At 37.6% G+C, this 26000-nt stretch overlaps 1 protein-coding gene and 1 non-coding gene across 16 annotated transcripts in view; both read right to left on the bottom strand.

Moving 5' to 3' along the window:
- Positions 1 to 26000, bottom strand: part of UTRN (utrophin) — a 348963-nt gene that overhangs the window by 34777 nt on the left and 288186 nt on the right. For all 15 annotated transcript variants that reach the window (XM_015284305.4, XM_040698161.2, XM_004935579.5 and 12 more), the window contains 7 exons: positions 22975 to 23036; positions 21867 to 21941; positions 16903 to 17104; positions 10556 to 10641; positions 5586 to 5743; positions 2537 to 2703; positions 534 to 645 (listed from right to left, as the gene is read on the bottom strand). In XM_015284305.4, coding sequence (XP_015139791.2) covers positions 534 to 645; positions 2537 to 2703; positions 5586 to 5743; positions 10556 to 10641; positions 16903 to 17104; positions 21867 to 21941; positions 22975 to 23036 — 862 coding nt within the window. The remainder of the gene's footprint in view (positions 1 to 533; positions 646 to 2536; positions 2704 to 5585; positions 5744 to 10555; positions 10642 to 16902; positions 17105 to 21866; positions 21942 to 22974; positions 23037 to 26000) is intronic.
- On the bottom strand, positions 9659 to 9742 carry MIR1734 (microRNA 1734). The gene has a single exon (NR_035232.1). It is a non-coding gene; the product is annotated as a microRNA 1734 (primary transcript).

Here is a 26000-nt window from a genome sequence, read left to right as displayed (position 1 = left end):
TCATGATGCAAGCAACACATGTTCAACACAAAAGCAAAGACCACGAATCTTTAAAAATATTTTAAGATGATCTTTGTGGGCCTTCCAACTCTAGATTTTCTGATTCTATGAGTATCAAACATTATTATGTGTTATGACAGTAGTAAAGTGAGTCCCTTTTCTCTAACATGTTCTCAGTCTTAAAGCAGTGCATGTGCATGTGCACACATTTAAGCACTGCAATTATATTCAATATTCCAGTTTTATTTTTACAAAACAAATGATGTTCCCTCAGTGAATATTTCTGAAGTGGATACTAGGAGTAGACCATTCTCCCCATTTCTACAGAATTTGAACACAGTGCCTGAAAAAAATCAGCAGCACTAGCAAAGCATCAGACGACTTTCAAAAAGAGTGAGAAGACAGGCCGTGCAAGACAGATGGAAAAGAAAGCCTGGTAGAATATCAAGGTGTCAAAGGACTGTTAAAAATAATTCAAATTACAAATAATATGGAAACAATCCCTTAGGAATGGGCTGTAAATCAGTACTCACCGGTATACAATACTCCACCATTGGGTAATGCAATTTATGCCCCTTAGCTGTACGGCCAGAAAAGAAGCAGCTCTGACAGACATCATAGTTGAAATGTTTTAAGCTCCGGTACCTATGGGGACATTAAATAAAGTGATTAGAGCTTCCTAAAATCAACATTAAGTTGATTTATTTACTCAGGTTTTCTTTAGGAGCATCTATATGCATAAGCAAAGCAACAAAGCAGAAAATGCATACAATATCCTTTTTACTAACTATAGCCACCAGGAGAATGATAGTTTTTATTTATTTTTAAGCCAAAACTGGATTATGTAATGATTCATTTCCAGACTCCACCCACTGTTGTTTTTTATAGTATGGTAGTTCTGACCGGATGAGGTTATATCATTTGTCTGAAACTAAAATGAGCTAGCTGAGGCAAATTGAATAGCTACTGAATAGTTTAAGTTTAAATTAAATTGATTCCTGAGAGCAGTTTTCAGTACCCATCCACATTTTTCCCCCAGTGAGTTTCATGTTTTGTTTTGCATGACAATAAGTGTTTATAAACGCAAAGGTTTGCTTTTAAGGATGCTGACGCAAAAGACTATAGTTCTTACTCAAGAGCCCATATATTAAATGGCAGCATCTGCCTACTGCTAAGATGCTAGATGGTTTTTTTTGTTGTTGTTGCAGATCTCTAGCATCATTACAGAAACGATTAAAAATGAGTCATTCTTTTGTCTTCCCTTCTCTTCTGCCTCCAGGTCCTCCTTTTCCACACTAGATATTTCAATATAGACAAGATGCATCAGCCCTAACTTAGGCATCTAAAAGAGATATAAGCTGGAGCTTAGCCATGCTACAGTCTGACAAGTGTTAATTAACAAAAATAGAAACATCTATCTTCCATCTCATCATAAGACAGGCAAAAGACTTCGATCAGATTAATAACCTCTGGAAGTACTTAACACTTCCATATTTATAGTGAAAGAAGACAATCACTAGCTCTTACAAGACCGACTAAAGTTTGCACACCTAAAGCTAGGTGGGATAAGTCTCACCAAGATTCATATTACTATCCTTTAACATAACAGAAGCAAAGAGAAAGAGAAAGCATGGGGAACAAAAATGACTCATATGGCTCAGTATCTGAAGAAACGCCTTAGAATCACTTAAAGGTAAGACCGATTTATCATTCCTAAATAAAACACTGAATTACATAACCACAACAGTGGAAAAATGGACAGTTATGTTTAGCTCTGCTCCCCTAACTCGTTTTGCATCTTTTATACTCTGGAGCAATCAATACACAGATTTATGTTAGTTGTAACAATACTCACAAAGGGCACCAAATAGCCAAAGCCACATGATTCATAGTAAAAGCATACTGTTCAAGAGAATAACAAGGAGAATATTCTTGTAGTCATTTTTCCTTTGAGAAATCACTGCTTCCGCTGAACAGCGTAAACATATACCATGTTCAGTGCTTCAAGATAGGAACTGTGCAAGACTGTGCAAGTCTCATCACAGTAACATACAAGTGTTTGTGCCAAGCAAGGAAGGACTGCTGCTGAAGGCAGTTCTGTACTGGCTGACATGACTGATTGCTTCATAGCGTTTAGGGAGGAGATGGGGGCAGGCAGCCCATTCACCACAAATCCTCTTGCTCCACATAAGACATAGATGAGCATTTTTTTTCTTACTGATCAGTTTCTTTTGCTCTTATGCTCACAGAACATATGGCTGCCTCTTGTATCCACCAGTGCCAAAATACTTGATGACAGCCCATTCTGCACATCTGTCACTAGACCACTGGGTATTTTCCAGTGGAACTAGATGACCAGGAACATAAAGGTTCAGGAGATCCTGCAGAGAGATCCACACTGTAGTTTAATCAGAGATGGCAGCCCCTATCGTAAGTGGGTAAAATGGTGAAAAAGCAAACATGGAATGTGTACTTGTTGTATGTAAAAAAATAGGTATTTTCATAGAAACTCTGCACCCAGCTCCCCTTCTCTTACCTGAAGCCAACAATTGGACATTCTTTGCAGATGTTGCACTTGGCCTGATGTTTTGCTGTTTCTGCAGCTGCCACACGATGTAGAACTGGTAGCCATACCATAGACTGTGGCTCTAAGTGCATCCAATCTATAAATTGTTTTACAGTAATTTCTGGCTTATTGTGGTTCTGTGGAAAGTATATATAAGTTTTAAATAATGAAAATTAAAAGAAATAATATTTTAAAAGCATCAACAAACAGATTTTCCTTAGAATTCAATTAAAAAAAACCCCAACCCTATGTTAATCCATTCAGTGTCAAATTCATAAATAACAAGTTAAAGGATACATGAAACAGTCTTGATGCAAATACAGAAAACAAGATGGTAAGAAAACACAGGGCTAAACATCTGCGATAGAGAGACAGGCGGTAATAAAGATGGAGCAGTCTACGATAAAGCCATATTTGAACTGAAAGGACTCAGAAAAAGGGAGAGTGCTAAAGGGAAGCATCTTCTGCATTTCAGACATGGCAGTCTTGTCAGTTAAGATTGATGCCAGACTGTTAAAAGACGGTACTGCTTCCAAGGGTCTAGTAACTGCCATAAGACTCATGAAAAAATGTAAACTGTATTCTGAGCCCGTAATATTCTTTCCAGTTAGCATGCTAAATACACAAATACATAAGTTAAAAAAAAAAAAAGCAGAGAAAAATAAATCTGTCACTTTATAGGCAATCACTGAAAGAATGCAGCAGAGTTAAAATAATAGCATGACTGTTTTAAGATCAAATAAATGTGTTTCCATTCAAGTTGTAACTAATAGAGGAACCTAGCCATAAAGGAATTATGTTCATCCTATTTGTCAGCAATAAGAACAGACATTGCCTTTCTGAGCTCACTGTAACAGAACACAATTTAAAATGAAAGCTATACTTAAAATTGTAACACATGATTAAAAGCAAAACAAGCCTTCTTAAACTCAAGCCTTTTTGTTTTTGCTACTAAGAGGAAAAAAAGGAATAATGTGCTTTCCCCACCAGCAAAATACTTGTTTTCACTAGGCTGAACTACCTCTGACATCCTGCTGCAGAGTCTGTGCTTTCCTAATTATAAATCACAGAATCACTGAATGAATTGGGTTAGAAAGGAACTTAAAGATCATCTAATTTCAATCCCCTGCCATGGGCAGGGCTGCCACCCACTGGATCAGGCTGCCCAGGGCCCCATCTAACCTGGCCTTGATCACCACCACGGATGGGGCACTCACAATCTCTCTAGGCAACCTGTTTCAGTGCCTCACCATCCTTTGAGTAAATAATTTTCTCCTAACATCTAATCTAAATATCTCCTCTTTTAGTTTTAAACCATTCCCCTTTTTCCTTTAGCTATCATACCATGTAAAAAGTCAGTTCGTCTCCTGTTTATAATCTCTCTTCATGTACAGGAGGGCTATAACTAGGTCTCCCTGGAACCTTCTTTTTTCCAGGCTGAACAAGCCCATCTCCCTCAGCCTATCCTCAAAGGAGAGGTGCTCCAGCCTCCTGATGAGCTTCATGGCCCTCCTCTGAACCCGCTCCTACAGCTCCACCTCTTTCTTGTGCTGGGGGTCTCATGCCTGGATGTAGTACTCTAGATGAGACCTCATAAGGAAGAGAACTTGAAGCATTCATGTGAGAGATGAGAGACGCAAATGGATTATCAGTATAATCACAGTACTATAAAACACATTGAAACATCACCTTATTACTGTATCTCACTCACAGATGAACAGTGTAGGAGATGGGATAGATGCCTTGAGGAACATAAAAGATTGCTCGTCTGTGCTACACAAAGCCTGCCACTAACAAGTTAACTAACAAGTTAATAATTCATTTTAGTATGATTTGAACCACTTGAGGCCAGTGATAGATATGTCAATCACCATCGCTTGTTGTCTGAAACAGCAATGTTAAAACCTTAGAGAAAGTTTTAACATTAACTGGTTACAACAACTTCCATGTGTACCCAGAAAATTATTGAAGATTTCTACATATAGTTTCTCAATCATCTCAGAGTTTAAAAATGAATTTAAAAAGCTAATGAACAAATAGCTGTTAAAAAAAAAAAAAAAAACAAAAAACTAGCACAACTGGATTTTCAGAGCACAGGATGAAAGCAAAAGTGTCTATAAAAGAATGGTGAAAGAAAAATTTATTACAAGTTCTTTATAACTCAATCTGTTGGATTCAATAAAACTGCAGATATTCAAGTCAGTAATTTTATATATTGTGATATTTTAATCTATATATAATTTCTGACGATGCATAAAGCAGCCACTTTCACAGAAGTAATGTACTCCAGATGTACAGATATCACTACCACACAGCCAGAGCCTTAGGCATCCGTGACAAATCCAGAGTTAGGTTGTGTTCCATTGCGACATCTTTTTCTTCTCATCTTCTTTGAACAGACAGAAGCTCATAGTAGCCTCATTAATTGCCTGTATGCAGTATGGACTTGAACAGCAGGCTGTAAGACAGCTTTATTTCATGTTCTGATCTACTGCATAAAGACTCACAAAATATAAATGACTGTGGTTGAAATTTCATGCAACCACAAGCTCTGTTGTCAGAAAAACAATGCTAAATAATTTCCTACTGCATAGGGTCAAAAATTAATACTGACATCATTTTCTTGTTCTGTTGAGATCACATCTTGTTCCAGCATGTAAAAATACATCATCCCTACAGAATCAGGTTTGAACAATGTGAAGCAGGATAAAATGGCTGGTGCAAAAGTTTTAACAGCATTCATAGCAGCTAATATTGTCATTAACACAAATATTTATATATTCTTTTGCTAGAAAGTAATTTGATTGTCTTCCAAATGATGAATCAATCTTTCACAGCTCAACTTTAACAATAACCTCCCAATAATTTTAATAATTTAGTTGCAGGAGCATATTTGTTTCTGTCCAAAAACTTACTGGCAAGTTGAGTTTATAAGTTTCTCTCCTGTTTTGACACCAGGTAAAAGTAAATCTTACAGAGCTCAGGACAGGTTTTTCCCATGAAGTTTTTGCTATCTCACCTGCTGGAAGCAGCTGCGCACGCTGGGTTCAATGTTGCTGCCACCAAAAGCCGCCACCTCACCCAGCTGCCGGGGGATCTGGATGGCATCGTGCAGCAGCAGGCCGAGCTGCCTCTGGTCGCACATTTCTGTGGGACCTGACACTTCCTTGAAGAGATCTGCAACATCAACAAGAGGCATCAGCTCGTTTCATTTTCATCTATGCCCCTCTTATGTAGCAAAACCCCAGCTTGAGTTTTGTCGTTCCTTTAATCCAGATGTAGGTACAGATGACTGCACTCCCACTTCCAACAGTTTACTCTCACCTAAATCTAGACTACTTTGACTACTTTTTCTGCATCTGTAACCATACAAATGAGAGGAATCAGGACAAATGAATTGAACCATACAGTTTCATATGGTTCATATATTCATACATCAGCCTCCCAATAAACAGTATTATTATAGTTCCTACTACCCACAATCAGCTATTTGAAAAAGTAAGAGACATGACAAAACTGAAATAGCTTTTTGTGCTCAACAGAAATCATGTTTGCTTCCTAGAAAACCACATCGGTTTCCACACGTGTTCCTTTTATTGATTCTCTTTCCTAAGGCACGTGACAAGCCCTGAAGCATAAATGTCGTTCTGGGAAGCTAAAAAATTTGAGGCTGAAAGGATCAAGTAAATTGTTCCCTACACAGACACTTGCTGGGAAAAAAAGATACTGCTTGTACCTACTTAAGAGTCACAGAAAAGTATTGAATTAATAGGCCTGTGTGCAGCACAGAAAATATTTCTTAGTTTCTCTACAAATTTGATTGAGCTTTTTTGAGATCTTCAAGTGTTCAAATTTTCAGCTAAAAAAACACATTGCTCCCAACAATCCTCAATTTATGAACTTCACAGTTGTGTAAATTTTTATTCAGTCACAAGATTAATCTCTTCTGAAGTATCTTAGACATGGAGCTCTTCTTAGAAAATAGTTCTAAGTTCTGTGGATGGTGTAAGTTACAAAGAATTGTAAATTCTCAGTTTTCAATTAAAGTTGGCTTTTACAATCTCCTCTTGCACTCAGTCACTGGCTTGAATTAAAGCTCCAAATAACGTTAAAAGGAAAAAAAATCATACTATTCCCCTACCTTCACGTTTCCTACCCAAACAAATGTTAATAGATTAGAAAGACAAGAAATTTGAAAATTCAATCTCATTGTGCTTGTGATGGGGAAACAGACAAGCTTTGTTCAGAAACATTCAGGAGAAACTGTTTTATTATGCTTCATAAAATGTTTTACACTTCATTTGGAGTAACTGTCAAGCTTTGCCAGCACGTTTCAGAAAGATGGCTCATATCTTTTCTCTTGGAAAGGGAAGTGAGGCAGAAGAAAGGATTTTCACAAAACAGAAACCCAGATGACTGAATGAATTTTTAGAGTTTCTTATACTTCTCCTGCCTAGTCAAGCAGATGTTCCAGCATCCTCAACACCAAGCAGTAAGATAAACCTCATGGACAACAGCGCTGACAGAACAAGCACAGCCCTGTTGCAGGCTTGCAGCTGCAGTTGGAATAGTTTTCCAATATTTGAGAGGCCAGTTCAAAAAATGATAGGGTAACAAAAAAGTGCTTGACTTTTTAATGGGGCAGTGCCAGTGGAGACAGGCACCACAAGAGCAATTTGCTCACTGCTGCAGCCCAAGCCCTAAAGTTTCAGTTGATTGGGAGCTAAACAAGAGAAGAAAAATGACATGGCAGGAGAGAGAAGGAGAGTGATCAGTTTAGGCTGATGCAAGGAGGAAATCAGCAAATACAGTGGAGAGCTCAAATTCCTCCAAAATACGCCAGAAAAGAAAAGAAAACCAACAACTTAACACTGGTATCTGCGCCATACCACTGAATCTGGCCAACATCCTTATAGAAACCCATGAGCTGTATCCTCGCAAAGGAGATCCAGAAAGCAGCTGTAAAGTGGCAGACATGGGAGATGGGCTCACTGATGAAAGTCAACCAACTCTTACCCCCAAAATCACCAGGAATGATATGAGAGCAAGGTAAGGCCAGAGATCATTTCTCATAGGTAGCTCACATATGCCCCTTTGTTTTGGGGACCAAATAGAGCATAACATCGATACAGCTAGATCAGGTAATCAGCCTCACAAATGGAAAAAAAAGGGGCCCTGGACCATTTGCTCTGCAACCAGAGATGAAAACAGCTCACCACAACTTGACTATGTTCACAGGTCCATTTTTATTCACAGGAGCACCCAGCATCTGCTTGAAGTTCAGCATGTCTTTAAGCACTTTCAAGAATAGGCACTCTTTAATTGAGGTTTCAATGTTTTTTCAGAAGTAATTGGGATTTTTTTAATTAAAGATTTATTCTCATGTCAACTCTGCAGTGTAGTGTTTAAAAGAAACTTAATTTAAAAATAAAACCCTTAAAAACGGTTGAATTGAAAAGATCTACCTATATTGGAAATGAACGTGTGGTCAACAAAATTACTATTTTTACTGGAAGTGAATGTGACTAATGCTGGCTATTAAAAAGATAAAATGAAAATGGGAAAAAAAAAAAAAAAGCTTGATATTACAAAAAGAAAATAAGTGCAAATGTTTGATTTTTCCCAAAATGGAAGTGAGAAAGATGAAGGTCAGCTTTATTGGTAAATTGAAATTGTCATTCCTTGTTTATCATATTATTTCAGAAACCTACATCTCAGCAGCCCAGAAATTACATTTCTTCGAGATGATTCCTGAAAACCTAAACTCTGTACAAGCTGAGACAGAGAACACCTGGGCAGAAAGCTGGATAAGCAGTTTACAAACAATTGAAGGGTCCAACCAAAAGTTTCTTTAAAAAACAAAACAAAACAAATCAAAAAAACTAAGAAACTTGCCTGTTTTACAATCAGCTACTCTGAGAAGAAATGCCTTCTCTACCAGAGCAACATTTAAGTCACTGTCAGCATGGCGTATGCCCTCCTTAAGGACTCCAACCACAACTTTACAATGCCTGCCCAGAGAAGCCCGGGATTGCCAAAGACTCAAAAATACTTAGAAGAAATGCAGCCAAAAAGCAGAGGCAAATGTCAGGAACCAGTGCAAGAAAGCAAAAATCAGAAGGCAGAAAATTCATATAAAGGACTCATATCTGGGGGTCTGTTCTTCTTTCAAGTGACTTTTCCTTAATTTCTTCAAAATATTAGCATTATCAGTGTTTTTCACCAGAGAATCTGAAAGCACTCATCAGATATAAAAAAAACCTGTCTCAGCAGTATATGAATAGTAGGAGATGATAAAAACAAAAGCAAGAAAAGGTCACACTGGAGGTCACATATGATGACCCCAAAATGCTGACTACATTCCCATCAAATGCCAACAACCCATAAATGATAGTGGCATTTCATTCCTTTTTTCACAAAATCTCTTAAACGCTGAAAAAATATTTTGCTTTCTGACATTTCCATGGCTAATCAAGAAAGAAACAATAAAGCTAATAATACACTAAAGATAACAAAGCCAGGCATACTGATCAAAAACAAAAAAGTACATGCATTAACTGACTATTAATTCTCTGCCCTGGGAGACCACGTTACTATTTCAGTTTCAGATGTATTTCAAGTTGAAGTTATGACCATTTGGAATGGAAGTCTCCTGGGACCTTTCCTGCATTAATTTTCTTGGTCTTTTTGAAAAACCTGCATATCTGCTGCTGCTTTTATTTTACCATTAGGCACAAAGCAAAGACACAAAAATTAATCCACTGCAGTCATTTCCTCACTTTGCTTCAGTGTCAGAATTAAGGAACTGTAAGTATACTAACTGGCTCTTGACAGCAGTTTAAAGTGAGTTTAGTCTCAGTTGGAATTATTGTTTTTCTAACCATCTTTTGGTAGGGCTATCATTCTGTTAACCACAGTCTAACTCCTCAGCTGTAGAAAACCTTTCAATTTTGTACCAAATGGCGAATTATCTTTTGAATTGTCATTACTAAACAAAGATATGCCCACAAGACCATTTAGTTATGGACTATTTCACTGAAAAGTCAAATGACAAGGAATTTAAAAAAACAAAGTCTTAGTAAGGGCTCTACTTCAGATGCTGAAATATGCCTCAATACATAAGCACTGAGCAGAAGTACAAATAGCTTATACATTGGGGCATATTTCAGCATCTGACATTTTGAATCCAGGATTACAAGATGACTTACAAACATTTTGAAAGAAAGCAGAAATTGATGCAGAACTTCAAAAGCACATGGCAAATGCTATGTGTTGCTAACCATTTTATATAGCTTCTGCAAATATCTAAAGGAACTACTGCAATGAAAAGCAATTTTAAGAGTATGTGCCTAGAATATAACTGTCAGTCACCTATGATGCACTTATACAAGGCTTAATCTCTCATTCTGTATTTCTCATGAGGTGTTATCATAAAGTTTATTGATTCTCTTCTACTCCTGCAATTTTGATCAAATATTTTCAGCAAATATTTTCAAACTACTCAGTATTTCTCAAGGCTGTGAGGTTATTTAAATCAATATCATTTAAGCTTTTATTGTACAATTCTGGCAGTAAGCACATGTACTGGAAAATTATCTTCAGAGTTCAAACCATCTTTCTCATATGCATAAGAAAAAGTTCCTTGTTGTTTGTTAAAATCAGAGAAAAGTTGAAAAAAATGAGTGAAATGGACCACTTCTCTAGCTTCTACACAGCTACATTTTCCTTTGCTTTTGGAAGAACTGTAATGCTGTGAAATATGACAATGCATAACTCACATCAATACTTTCCAGTCAGGATATAGATCCTACTTTCTCCACTGTCATAGATAATTACGAAAACAACAATTCTTTTTTACTTACTCATAAGGAAACAGTTTTGCTGCAGGCACAAGAAATGTAATACTGCAAGTTTTGCAGCAATTTGCATTATTACTGTACACAACTTCAAATTATATAAAAAAAAGCATTTAATAAAATGCATTCTTACATCTGTACTTCTCTTCCAGAAGGCCCTTAGATAGAGACATCAACCCAATTTTCAGGGACTGCACTCGAATTTTTCCAGTTCGGCCACTGAAATTATAAAAATAGAACAATTTAATATGGTTTGTTTCATTTCACTACAACTCGTGTCTATTCTAAATAAAAAGTCATCAGTGAGTTCTGTTTCATATCTCAAAACAAATTAACACTTTGCAACACATTAAGAATGCTTTCATTACAAAAACTCAGCTAAATAGTTTACATGTCAAAACAGTGCACACTGCTCCAAAAGGGCAGAAATTCAGCTCTATAAAATTCACGATACGACTTAAGAATGAGATATGCACTGAAAAAATGCATATAAGCATGCAGCAAGAAATCTGATATGAACTTCAATCTAACACCGAGTTTTTATATCAAAGGAATTTCTTCCACTTCATTTTTTTTCCTTCTGTCTAAAATGTTCTGCTATAAATGTGCACCAACACAGAGTCAACGACATACAGTAAGTAGACAATGTGAAGCTGTTATTCTTTCTAAGGAACATGACCTCGGGTTCATCTTGCCCAGTGTGAAAAGAAATCCAGAAAACTCCAAAGCACAAGGCTTTGGCTTAAGCAAACGTAACAGACAAATGGCTGCCAAAGCAAGTGATTTTAAACCTGAAAGAAAAACACTGTTCAAACAGATACTAAAACAATAAAACCAGGATATATGAAAAAGGACAATTTTAAAAATCAAGATCAGTGCAATAAACATATTCTGTGAGATATCTGAGGATTTCTGTTTCCAAAGTCTAGAAAACACTATACAATTTGTCTTCAGATGAGACACAGCAAACAGACCACGAGAACACTGGCTGAGTTGTATATATTTGCGCACAGCACCCTGCATTTAAGGTTAGATGAGTCCTACTCCAGCAAGGAAAAGAATAATACAATTTATATCATCCAATACATCAGTTTGATCACTTTTGTGATGGAATATGATATATCCTTTAATTACTTCTGGAGTGGTTATTAGATATCCCTATAAAGGGAATATCCTCCCCAATCAACATACGTTCTGCTATCTGATTTACTTCACAAATGCTGCACTGAATACAAGATTATTAATTTATTCCTGGTTTCTCAGTACATTCCCTAACCACACTACAAATATTAATGCATTTGTCTTCACAACCATCACCTAATCTTGTGAGACTAGACAGTACTATCTTCTCCATCCCACAAGTTGAAACAGAGGTACAGAGAAATTATTGCCAAATTAATCAAAAGTGCCCATTACTTTTACTGCCTAGCTTGAAAACCAGGACCCAATTTTCCAGAATGTTGTAAAAGTGCCACCTATTTTATATATTCAAGCTTAGCTTCAAATTACCACTTTCAATCACAGACAAGGCATCATTCTGGCAGAGCCTAACTCTTTTTGCAACCTTGATAACGCTTTCAGTGTTCTTTCCTGAGTATGGTTATCTGTGTTTTACCTTTGTATTCAAAGGAAAGATAAAGCAAAACATTCACTTGTGTTTGATTTAATTAAGGACTGACTGGAGTATTTGTGCAATTGTTTGTTAAAGGAAGAAACTCAGGAGAACTGAGTTCTTGAGAGGGGTGGCCAGCAGGGACAGGGAGGTGATTGTCCCTCTCTACTCTGCTCTTGTGAGGCCCCATCTGGAGTACTGTGTCCAGGTATGGAGCCCCCAGTACAAGAAAGACAGAGAGCTGTTGGAGAGGGTCCAGAGGAGGGCCACAAAGATGATCAGGGGGCTGGAGCACCTCCCCTACGAGGACATGCTGAGGGAGCTGGGCTTATTCAGCCTGGAGAAGACTGCGGGGTGACCTCATTGCAGCCTTTCAGTACCTGAAGGGAGCCTATAAACAGGAAGGGAGTAAACTCTTTGAAAAGGTAGATAACAGCAGGACAAGGGGGAACGGTTTTAAGTCGAAAGAGGGAAGATTTAGGTTGGATGTTAGGGGGATGTTCTTTACCAGGAGAGTGGTGAGGTGCTGGAACAGGCTGCCCAGAGAGATTGTGGATGCCCCGTCCCTGGAGGTGTTCAAGGCCAGGTTGGATGGGGCTCTGGGCAACCTGATCTAGTAAATGGGGAGGTTGGTGGCCCTGCCTGGCTGGGGGGTTGGAGATTCATGATCCTTGAGGTCCCTTCCAACCCAGTCCATTCTGTGATTCTGAACTCAGCAGCGTAAAGGTAAGAGTATGCACATGGAGGCAACACAAAAAGCATACACACAAGAAAACCACCAAGAAAAACCTCACACTAAATCTACAGACTTTGTAGCATTGATACTTCTTATTCATTGATTTAAATTTACCCGGCTTACAGAGCTACAAAATCAGTGAGGCTGTGAGATCATTTGGTCCAACTCCCTGCTCAGAGTAGACTCAGCCAGAGCAGGTTGCCCAGGACCATGTTGTCTAGTTGGGTATTGAAAAACTTCAAGGTTGGAGACTCCACAGTATCTCTGGACAACCCATGCCACTGTGCTTGATCACCCTCACAATGCAAAAATCTTTTTCTTATATATTTAAGCAGAATTTCCTGTGTTTCAGTTTATGCCCATTGCCTCCTGTTATGTCACTGGGCACAACTGAGAATGGCCCAGCTCTACCCCCTCTTCTGCTCCCACCAGGTGTCTGTGCATATAGATGAGATCCCCTTCCATCTTTTCTCTAGGCTAAATAGTTGCAGCTCTCAGCCTCTCATCATCCATTAGATATTTCTTGCCCTTAATTATCTCCATAGACCTTTTACCACACTCTACCCAGTATGGTCAGATCTCTTATACTAGGAAGCCAAGAACTGCCAAGAACAGTTCTCCATATGTGACGTCACCTGTGCTGAGTAGAAAGACAGGATCATCGTCTACCTGCTGGTAACACCATTGCTAAATAAAGCCTGTTGGCTTTTGCCACAAGCACATTTTGTTGGTTTGTGTTCAACTTGGTTTCCAACAGAATCCAGAATATCTTTTCTGCAAAGCTGCTTTCCAGCCAGTAGACTTCCTGCCTGTATAGGGTCATGGGGTTTTTCCCTCCCCTTGCCATTTTCCTTCGCTGAACATCATGACATTCCTATTGGCCCACTTCTCCAGCCTGTCCAGGTCCTTCTGATTCCCACAACCATCTCATTGTGCTCCGTATACAAACACCTCAAACTTGAATTCATTTCCATTGTAAGAGTACACAGCACAATGGAAAGGTTCAGGAAGCTTTAAAACTTGAATTCATACAAAATTTATGACTCAAGTGTTTAGAATAAAGTGCCAGCATGCTATTATGACACATGTTAAAGCAATATAAGCAAGCCTCTCATTACAAGGTCAATTGGTAAGACGAGTTCAGTAGCTCAGATATTATTCACTCTGATCTTGATTAAGGAAAGACCAAACCATTGTGTCTCTATTAACTGGTGTAAAGTTGCCCATTCTCAGACATTTCAATGACGGGCAGTTTAAAATGGCACATTATCAACCTTTGATTTGTCTTCAGGTAAAAATGGCAAGCACTCTTTATGTTTGCAAAAGGTCATTCACCACCCTGGATATATCTGAGCCCTCCTGCCCCAGTTAAAGGACTTGCTGACCGTATAATGTGACACTGACAATTTTTGCCCTCAAACTGCATTTTTAAATTCCCTCTTTCTTTTTAGAAAGAAAAGAGAGTGGTCAGAGAAACTAGGGAAAGGAGGAAATTTTAAAAATCTTTTTCTAGATTATTCTTTTGTTTGTACTTAAGTTTATGGCAGGCTCTGGGCTGTATGCCTCAGGTATGATCTCCCTATTGCACCTTCATCTACTGCTTGTCAGGAGCTGGCAGAGAATCCAGAATTAATTCAAGTTTTAAACCTGCCAAAAGTTGCATTAAAAAAGAAAAAAAAAAAAAAAAAAAGAAAGAAATTTCACATCATTTCCAGGCATGGTAGGACAGAGTGTGCCTTGAAGGTGCAATACCACAGAGAGAACTAGCTTAATGGGAAATCACACAGGCCAAGGAAAGAGGTCATACTCATCAGTGGGTACCATGCTGCACAGGTAGAGATGCAAGAGAGAGTGGAGCACAACTAACTTTGTTGCATGTTTTGGACTCTACATCCAAGGAGAGACCAATCATTCAGCTGTTTCAGAAATCCAACACAGCTGCAGACAATATTAAAGAACTTCTTTCTGCAAAAAATGACTATTACTACCTTGCAGTATCATAAACAAACGATGAAAAAAAGGGCGAGCAAAAAAATATCCACAGCATCAAAAGAGAGAGTGCTTTTATCCTATATCGTATTTCAGTAGATAGCAGAATTTGAGGACGCAGAAAAGCAGGGGCAGCGGGGAGGTGTGCAGCGAAAATAAGGACTACAGACAACAGGTGCAACAGGTCCGTGAGGAAACCTTGTTTCACATTCCTCCCACTCCCCAGGGGCTGCAGTGCAAGAGTATAAAAACCTCCGACTGGGAGTAGCCTGGGATATTAACTGAACGTGATGTTTTAATTTGTCAGGTAACCTAGAAAAACAATAAGTAACAAAAACACAATGCATACAGAAGTTCCTTCATGGGAAATTCTTATTGAAATAATGAGTCACTGCCCACAATTAGTAGTACATGTAGTATATATACTCATATAATGTATGACAGATTTTAAAATATCTGAAATAACTCATTTCAAGGGTTGTTAAGTTATCCCATACTGAGAGCTGCCAGTCCATTTTCATTGGGCATTTTAGAAAATTTGACAGTATGTAGTCCAGAACAATAACCACCAGCTATTGCTTCTGGATGATTTAAACACAAGCCTGCCCACATGATTTAATTGATCAACCACTTTATCTCATGGCTCTCATTTGAAAAAGGCAAAATATTCATTTTTAATTTTATTTTAAAAATTATCTGGACTAATGGACTCAAAGTTCTTTAAGTTTGCAAAATGTTTATAGGGCATACATTGCTTGCTGGAACAACCTGGGAGTCCTTGAGGAAATAAAAGTCACCGAGTAAATTTAATCTGTTTCTCTCCTCTGCTCAGCTTGAAGGATGAATCATTCCTGATGTGTCAGAAAATACCAGAACACAACAGGCTTGTCTACTATTTCTAAAAATAAATTGGTTCTTTTTAAGGGCCAAAGACATCTGTAGGTAAGTCTGAAGAACTTCCTATCTTGCCATCAATCTGTGAATCAGTAATTAAATCTCAGGTTAATAGCATGCGACTAACAGATGCTTTTTGTAGACAGTTTAATGATTTGAAACACTGTATACGTATAACACCAGTGCAATAAACAAGAGAAATGCCAAGAGACAAATTAGTTCTTTCCTAAAGGCCAATTAAAAAAAAAATACAGTTGAAAATTGGTGCCTGTTCTCTTTCAGCAAACTTTTTTTCTTGAATGGATTTGACAGGGGAGCAAGGAAACACGGTGTAAGAGGTAACCTTCATCCTACATTTTTCAGAGTGTGAAGTAACATTAAAGACTTTCATCAGTTTGAACAATTATCTACACTAATGCTTTCAACATTAACATCAAGGGGAAATGAGAGCAATAGGAAACATTACTGAAAGAAAATGGATTGTTGCTTACTATATGCATCTTAAATATGAACGGATTAAACTGACTTCTAACTGAAGTTAGGAAACAGAGGTAAACCAAAAAAATAATGGATGAGTGGATCAGTTTGAAAATAAAACCCTCATAACTACAGAAAAAAATCCTCTGATCTTAAGCCTCTCATTCTAAATATCCAACAATATTTAAGTGGAGCAAACCAATGATCTGCTGCTGTGAGCGAAATGTATATTCCTCCATAATACAAAGATCTTCAAAATAAAAATATTTGCCCAAAGAAGTCCCAGTCATTATTTTATGTGCTCTCCAATATTCCAGAAGTAATGACAAGGAGTCTAATTAAGAGAAATGTCCCATTAGACAAAAATATTGGGCTGCTAAATGTAAGAAGTAGTCAGCATATAAATGGCAAATGGCCATATGTACTCTACCACAACTTTTTCAGGCCCCTGCCACAATAACTAAAATAAAATTAAAAAAATCTATGTAGTAGCACTGGTGTGTACTACGGACTGCTGCAATTTCTCATTTTAAGCTACTGCACTTTAATCACTGTATCAAAGTTATCAAAAGGTATGACTTTTTGAAAAAGAACTTCTTCAGGCTGAATCATTTTTGTTGTGAACACTTCCTCCAGAAAGTACATCTGAAAAATTCATGTAACAGTCCTACAAGTCTAGTATTTTTGATACTTGACGTGCTATCTTCAGACAAACTAAGTTAATACAACACTAAATTCCTATAAACACCATGAACAGAAGCTTATTACTTACCTATCATACACATTGAGTAGCCAGTTAAGACACATATCTACACAGAGAGGAACATTAACCATGTCATTGTGTTTCTCTTCAAGTCCACTGTAGATGGTAGTAAGACAGCTGATCACATCCTGGACACCAACAAGCTGGTCATTTTGACTCAACTTGTGTTGTTTGAAAATTTCAGTTGTTGTGTTCAGTTCCAACAGGTCCACTAACAACAGGGAAATAAAGAAAAGAAAAGGAAAAAAGGCATGAATACAGATACCTGAGCATAGCGCTGAAATAATTGTTCATGTACATATTGTAGCAAACAATGCAGACAATTAGCCAAGAAGGAGTTTTCATTTAGTAACATTACAGAGAAAAAAAAAACAGTCTCTGCTAGAAGTTCTGAGCATTTTAGCACAATATATTTTAAAAAATGAATCAACAAGAACACCATAATGGCACTGCACAGTTCAGCAGAACGTTTAGAGAGCTACTTAAGTAGTTTGTGTAATTAGAGGATCCGAACTTCAGATGCATGCACTTTGGGAGTCCACTAGACTTAGTGGATTTACTGCATTTACCATACAGCTGAATCACATTTCAAGATTATCGCTTCAGATTAAACATAAAGCAAAGCAAATTCTTAGGTGAAAACATTCTTCAAAATGCAGTAAGAATGTACTGAGGCCTAATTAAATCAATGGCAGTGGCTAAACGGAGGCTTGAAAGAAAGTAGAGTGAAGGACAGTGAAATCTGTTTTTCTGTAGAACACTAAAATATATGCTTACACAAAAAACATTTTCATCTCCTTTGTTACAGCATGCTTTCTGTAGCAGTTGATACCACACTTTACAGGTGACATGGGTTTAATTCCAAATCTCACACAGATGTGAGATTGTGAAAACATAGTTTTGGCATGGTACAAATAAAAAGCTGTCAATGAACTCTTCTAATTCTTCTTGCAAAACCAAAAAAAAAAAAAAACCCAAAATATTTGGTGTAAAAGAATGAAGAGTAATATAATATAAGTCAAAGGGTAGTAAAACCCCAGTGATATTTTTGGACAGAAGTGAGGACTTTAGCAAAACAAACAGAAGATTATTTTGTAAAAACAGCATGTGTGCTACAGTATATATAAAGGAAGTGTCTTGAGCTTATGCACAGCCGTTTCTGGAGATCCAGGAATGTATTTATTCTGTAACTGTCATTTCTCAAAGGAAATGAAACATGATGTGTTATAAATTGCTCTGTACCAATGGCGCTCAAAAGGGACCCCAGAAGGGCAGTCTGTGCAAATTAGGTAAGTCTAGCTTGGGCTGAAAATAAGTGCAGCAGAAAAAAAAGCAGGAAAAAGACAACACTAACCACTATGAACAATATGTCAAGGATTTACTAAGCATCTAGCAGAAAAAAATAAGGTTATCAGCCAAAAGAAGGCTATATTTCCAATTCCATTGTTTTAATCTAACTTTCCTAACATCACTGCAAGATGAGAAACTTTAACATCAATTCTACTCTGACTTTACCAAGGACATATGTTTGTTTTTCTTTTTCTTTTTCTTTTTTTTTTTTTTTTAAGGTCATCTTCTTGGGCTTGCAAATAAGTGCCAAACATTTTTTAACAAACATATTTAATTGCAGCAAAACACCTTGCCACTAGTTTGACCTGAGGTAGCCAAAGGATTTGGCAATGTACTGCAGTATCACCTTCTATATAATCTATGTAATACACTGGAAATACCTCACAGGCATATTTAAGTTATCAAACAAAACAAACAAAAAACCACACACAGTGCAACACAAAATATTTGTTGAGGGTGTGGGAGAAGGGGGCTGAAGCTTGCTAACTGCAGGACTTATCTGCTGGAGTTAAGATCTCACACTCACATTTCTGCCAAAGCATTTTAGAGGGAACTGGAAAGGGACTTCCAGTATTTTCACACTAAAGGAAAGTGCTGCTGTACTAATGAAAATTAGGCAAAATTTGTATGTCGTTCATGGAGAGGAACCAGAGGAAACCACTGCTCCTGCTTACTTCAGCATTCACCTGGCTGAATGGACTTTGGGTACAGGCAGCCACCCTGCAGCAGTAAGGGCTGCACACTGGCACAGTGCCTGGACTGGTTGGAGGTAAACAGAGGATACTTCCTCATTCCACTTCAATTACTAAAAGATTTTAAATTAACAGTACTTATACAGATGAGGAAAATCTAATGTGAGACTCACATGCCATTGCTGGCATGACGCCTACTCTATACAGCTCTTAGTGGGTTTCTGCAGTACTTCTGTACCTGCTCAAACATGCTGAATGGCCAACAACCCTATTAACCAGCAAATGGACACACGGGTCATGCCTTAAGGAAACCGATATACAGAAAATGTCACTCAGCATGGTTCGAGCATGTGTGTGCGATGCACTTGGGAGCAACTGACACACAGCTGGTAGTGGCAAATGTAAAGCTGCTTTAACCCCAGTGGAAATTGGTAGACATTGCTGTGAAATTTCTGTATTAGAAAGACCCTGTGAATGCAAATGCCTGGACAGATGAAGTAAGTCTACACAGCTCTTTTTCAGTCCAGTGTGCCTTACTGTTCTTCCCTTATCTCTGTGCAGTTAATATTCCTACTGGCATTCTGAAGTTTTATATCACCTAAAGGAGCTTAGTGACAGCACTCAGAATATACATGGACGTTTTGCTCCCTCTTTCCCTTCCAGTACCACACTTCAGAATGTGGAACAAAACCATTTTCTGGAAATGAGCTGAAGCATGCTGCACAGTAGTAAAATGCTGTCAGACCCTGGTGCTACAAAGCTGCTCTATAAATGCAGCATAGGATATTCTCTCTGGCACCATTCTTGTGCTACAACAGCACACTGCTGTCAGTGTATTTGCCCCACATATCCTGAGACAGAAAAACTAATCAAGAATTTGTTCTTGCCAGACTGCAACCTTTCTCAGCTTCCTGCAAAATAAATATAAGGTACGTACATACACACATCAGTCTCTACCTTCCAAAACCACATCAAGATGAAACATGACTTTACCTGCCTATTTCTAAAGGGGCAGCAGGGAAAAAAAAGAGCCTTCTCCATACCTTCTTGTTTTCTTTTTCTTTTTTAAACTTAGTGATAGCAAAGACAGAAGTGAAACACAGATCTTAAATGACTTACTTTTGAAGCTGCCGGTAAAGTACTAACTCCGTATTACCAGTCCTCACTGCAAAGTCAAAATCCATCAAGTGCAAGCGGGACCGAGCAACCTGCTTCAGCTGTGCCCTTGGAGTTCTCACCAAAAGGCCTTTTCAGCTGCATAGACACTGCAGCTGTGACAGCAATTTGTCACATTTTACAATTTACAATGACCTCATTTTCCAGTGATTTGTTTTGACAGTTTCTCTGCCTTAACTCACAAGCTTTTCTAAGGCATTCTGCATCCAAACACCTTTAAAAATCAGTTAAAATTACAGGAAATGCAATAGAAGACTAAAGTAACTCAGACAAGAGAGTGAGTGGCAGGGGCACAGAAGATGATTCTGTCCCCACCTTTCAAGAAATTCACCGACAGGAAAAAGTCAAGAATTCTAGATGGCACTTAATCACTGTCTCCTTCCTCAGAGACAGAAAGTTGATGTAGAATTCAGCTTTGTGGACAATCGACATTAGCCTTCTTTAAAAGTCACATTGTTGTGCTCTCACAAATTAAATCAATGTTTCGTCAAATATACACACATAATAAAGATTTTTTTGGCTGTAGTACAAAAGGAAAGTTGGTACTCAGTCTTCCTTATCATGCGACAGAGAAATGGAGCAAGCACGCAGCTTCATAAACAACACGGCATGCAGAATCCATAAAGATGACAGTTTTACTCCTGGCTCTTTCCAACTGGAATATTCTCTTTAGCTCTTACTGATTTTCCCTCTCTCCACCTTGCACCTCTCTCCTCCAAAACTGGAGACAGTATTCGTTTTGATAGTAGTTCACTTTTGAAGTCTATGAATGAGGAGAGCCAACCATTGCAGTTATTACAGAAATTGATATAATTTTGTTGTAAAAGCAAGGGCAGGGACTATATTCATCCTCAAAATTTACTAGATGTTACAAATGCAAAGTCTGTTCTATACAGGTTGCTAGATTATTGGTATGCCTGTCAAGAACAGGGAGCATGTTACCATCCATCATGTGCAGTCTGTTCTTTCAATCTTCTTTCTTTAGAGTGGCATACATAAGGAGATTTTTTACTTTGCTTTCTTGCCTGCCTCCCCCCCCCCTTTTTTTTTCCTTAAGGTACATGTTGATAGATACTGTTTGCCCTGTACACTGGATATGCAGAAAAATGATCTTGAAGGTCTTTCCCCATACCCTCAATATAAATACATATACTATTATTATTAATAAAAGCAGCTTGTTTTGTCACAGAATGTTTTTTTTTCTGATTATAATGTACAGCAATACCAACTATGCATAACCAACTATACAGATCCATACTCTATACTTCTGTACTTAGAACAGCTTACACTCCTCTTTATCTGGAGTTCACCCAGAAATATATTCTCTCTGAGCGGATTATTATCAAAGTTACATCATGCAGTAGGAAAAACACTTGTGAAAACTGAATTTGGTTCCATAAAATATTGTAAAATTTCTCATTTTTTGTCAAGGTTCAGAATATTAGCTTTGATCATTTCAGACATTTCATATCAGGAATGGCATACAACAGGCAGAGGGTTAATCTTTATTTTCCTGTCACTTCTTAAAATATTACTGATGGGCACACTATTTCAGTTTGCCTTCTGCACTCCTTTTTGGTCACTGATTTTATTTATTTGTGACAACGATATTGGGAATTCTTGTCATTTCACTGGTTGACAGTTTTTCAAGGATGTATGTGGCTCCTTGTTAGATGTTAATGTCATGAAGCTTAAGCTGACCCTCTCTTCCCCAATTACTGTATAGAAACTGTTTGTCTCAAAGGGCAAACTCACAGCACAGTGCTTTCTGCAGTCGTCGGATTTTGATGGCTGTACGATAGGCCGAGAAGCGTACATTGTTCAAGTCAGCTGAAAGAACAGAACAGAAATGTGATCAGTCTTCAAAAGAGTCCACAAGTCTCCTTCACATGTAATTTTTCACAGTGCTACATACTGAAAAAGCCTGACATCCCTTATTTTCGCTGCAGTGAATTAATAGCATATATCAGAACAAACAAAAACAATGGACAAGTTATTCTAAAAAAAATCCACCTGCAGAGAACGCCTCATGGCTTTGGCAGTCCAGTGTGTTCTGAGTTGACCACGCCAGATTCTGAACACTATCTTGGGCAGATGTAACACACATACACGTCAGAGTTTTATATGTGTATTATAAAATATGGAGGTTGGTGGCCCTGCATGCTGCAGGGGGGTTGGAGCTTGATGATCCTTGAGGCCCCTTCCAACCCAAGCCATTCTATAATTCTGTGATTCTATTAAGCAGTGTTGAGTAGATTTCAGAAAAGTGTTCAAATATAGTACATTTATCGAATATCTTAAAACTCAATTATACAATATACGGACATAAAGGACAGCGGGGGTCACAGTAATGGGAAAAAAAAATGGCTCTTTAACCCATTTTTTCCATGTGATGACTTTGTTAACACTGCTTTGAAAGAAGCAGTCAGATAATCATAAGTTCTATTTTACAAACGGATAAATATAGTAATTGGTTATTTTTCCTCACACTTAGAAGCATTTTATCCTCACAGGTGTATTGAATTCACTGTACTGTAATAAGGCATAGCCTTTAATGATAGCATGGATGCTCTGATATATTACAAAAATTAGTTCACTCCAGAGTGATAGCCCACATCATTGGAAAATCCCATGTGAATTTAAGAGAAATAAAATAGTGCAATAAAGAACAGAGTAAGAGAATATTTTTCGGAATGAAAATTACAGACACAAGCAAGATGGTAGGTTTTGTGCAAAATGCATCTCCTCAGTATTGGAAATATTATTATATACAGCTCATGGAAACTCAGATGCGATCAACAGATCAATCCAAGCTTTTATTCATAGAATGAATGTCATATGAGGGATTAAGAAATGCACTCACCTAATGACTGGAAAAGGTCAGTCATTTTAGGATGATCCCAACAGGTTGTCTGGGTCTCATGACTACAAAGGAATGAGGCAATCAAAATTTTAGGCAACACATATGCACATGTGAAAAGGTAGGGAAAAAAAAAAAAAAAACACCTTCTGACTTTCTGTTAAAAAGGGAAGAACTCCATCAACTTTTTTAATAAAATACCTGACCTGTGACACTCAGTTCCTCAACACTTTTAATTGTTAAGTTAGACAATAGCCCATCCACATTTAACATTAACTTTTCATTCTAAACACGAAGCAGAAGCACATATAAAGCTGAAGCACATTAGTAAGGTGAAAGGACAAAGTTTTCTGCAGCAGTAGCATAAAAAAATACTTTAATTTGCATTTTAGAAGTAAAAAGCATTGATGTTTTACTTTAGACTCCACTACATATCTGAACACATGTATCAGAAAACATAGCAATTGTAAACTTTATGTACAGCACATCTAATTGAAAATCTGATCAGTCATTCCACGCTCTATCTGTAAAGTATGTTAATTCAGGGGCGGTGCTCTAACTAGCGCTCACAGAATTGAGATTCAACAGGCAGCATCAATTAGCCACCATTGGTTAAAAAATTAATTTGAGAAGTTGTGGTAAAAAGATCATAGTACTCGCTTTAAAAGTTAATAATGAAACAGTAATGATGCTAGGTTAGCAGATAATAATTAATGAGAATAGAACATGGCTTATTTAATCTTTGCTTCTATTTAAAAATTCACACACATTTTTCTTACACGCAGGGCTACTTTGTTGTAAATAATGACTTCAAATGGCACTAGCCCATTAAATGTAGTGGACTGTATCTTCACACTGTACAAACAGCTGTGCCTCAGGGGGTGCACAATAATTTATAATTGATGATTATCATTTTCTACTTGGTAACCAAGGAAGAATGAACCCTTTTATGCTAAGTGGTGCAAAACCAGAGGCTAGAAGACCCCTGCTGCAAAAGGCTACAGAGACAGAACAGGTTCTGTGAAGTGAAGGCAGGTTCCAAATGAAATAAGTGTTGAAAGTCTTTCTCCACACTACACCCTTCTGAGATACACTACACCAGCGTGACCTTTCCAAGTTTGGGTCTGGTCTAGGCCTCTGCAGTCAGCTTTTCTACGTTATTAGGCCAATCTCTCAGCCACGGATGCCACTAGTATATTGACACCGTCATGAATTTGTGAGGTGGCTTTCATGGAAGTTCACAACCAAATCTGTATTTCTTATTAATCCAGTATGTATTAATCCTTTTTTTCCTTATTACTATTATAGACGACTGAAAGGAAGGAAAAGCCCTGCACGTGACTTTATATTTAAACACGAGGGGTTTATTCAACATACAATCCAAATAACATCTTCTGTTAAGGTGGTGGTTGACTTTCAAGTGTTCCAAATTCAGGAAAGGGCTGAAGTATATCCTTATATTTGAATACAATCCTAATTTTTATTATGTATTTAAACCCTGCCTAAGTAGACCTTCTTTCCTGAACTGTAAGTTTTCATTGTTTCCAGTTTGATAATATCACTGCAGGAATAACATTCAAGGTTTCAAATTCTAAATGGTGTGTTCAAGGTCTTGATATGCTGAACTCCAAAGTCAAGGCACACCAGCATCTAAATAACTGGTTTTGCAGTGTCTAGAAAGAGATTTTTAAAACGGCATTATGTTTACCCTTGTCCAGAAAAGTCTTTTCAGAAAACAAGTAGCTATACAATTTTTCCCCTATCAGAGGCACACAAATAAATCATGAAGAAGCCAACATGAAAAGAAGGATGTATCTGGATTTGGTGTAGTGCCAAGGTAAAGGTAACTGACCGTACAGCACTCTCACAAACCCAAGTATAAAACAAATTACATTATGTTAGAAAGAAGATATACGGGTTCAGTAAACAGGAACAGGAATATAATATAATGGCTGTAAAATAATCTCAAAGCTAGTCCTGAAGCTGCCAAATATCTGCACTATCATGTTAAATGGGATGTCATGATTATTACATTAGCCGTTTAAAATTGGTATCTTTACAAAACCCACTGCAACCGTCCACAGTAATCAATCCAATAAGAGATCAGTTTAATAAAGCTTGTTGTAAAGAAACTGCTTTACCTTGACTTCTTCGATCAAGAGGAAAAAGAGGAGGGGAAAAAGGGAAAAAAAGACCAAGACTGGCAATTTTACAAGTAGAAGAATTTAAACTTCTTTGTTAAGAGCAGACAGCAGTATTGTGATAGATCCTTTACATACATATGTATATATAAAAACACATTTCAATATTTTAAATACTAAAGTATTTATTTATTTATTAGTGTAAACAATGCATGTAAACCACAAGCAAAATCAGATCATCTGGAAACTTAATCGTTCAATTATTTTGTATTCCACCTGTGGTAGCTACTTGCCAGTAGGATTATATGAGATGAGACAGAAATGCAGTTCCTCTGATGGAACTGAAAAACGTGGAGAGAGAATCCCCTCAGCTAGGCTGGTTCACAATTCCCCAAGAGTCAGAACCTGTGAGCTGCAAAATAACTAAGTGATGTGAAGGTGTCTGTGCCAGATTTATCCCAAAACATATAAAAAGAAGTCAGCCTGGCAATCTCATACACGGATCCAAAAGAGAAGAGGAATGGGCTGACAATCAGAAACCGAACAGCCTGTTGACATCAAAGGAGTCAGCAACCCCACTGCTCTGGGCAGGGCCTGTCCATTCACTAAACATATTCCACCAGTTAGTCTTCAGTTCTGAGACACGAAAGACAGACTACGGAGAACGGGGTTGGGAAAAAAAAGTGTCTATAAATTAAAAAAGAGCTAAAAAAAAAAAACAAAACAAACCTGGGGGGAAGGTTGGAATCAGTTTCTACAGTGACATTCCCTAACACAAAGTTTTATTTGATAACAATTTCATAATATGTAAGGATTTCTATGTGTGCAGATAATCTGTCTACGCTACAAATACAATTCTCAGACAAAGGAGTCATTTTATTAAACACT

The sequence above is a fragment of the Gallus gallus genome, chromosome 3, assembly GCF_016699485.2.
Source record: "Gallus gallus isolate bGalGal1 chromosome 3, bGalGal1.mat.broiler.GRCg7b, whole genome shotgun sequence".
NCBI lineage: Eukaryota > Metazoa > Chordata > Aves > Galliformes > Phasianidae > Gallus > Gallus gallus.
Note: the sequence above shows the minus strand (reverse complement) of the source record. Positions and strands in the feature narration are given on the sequence as shown.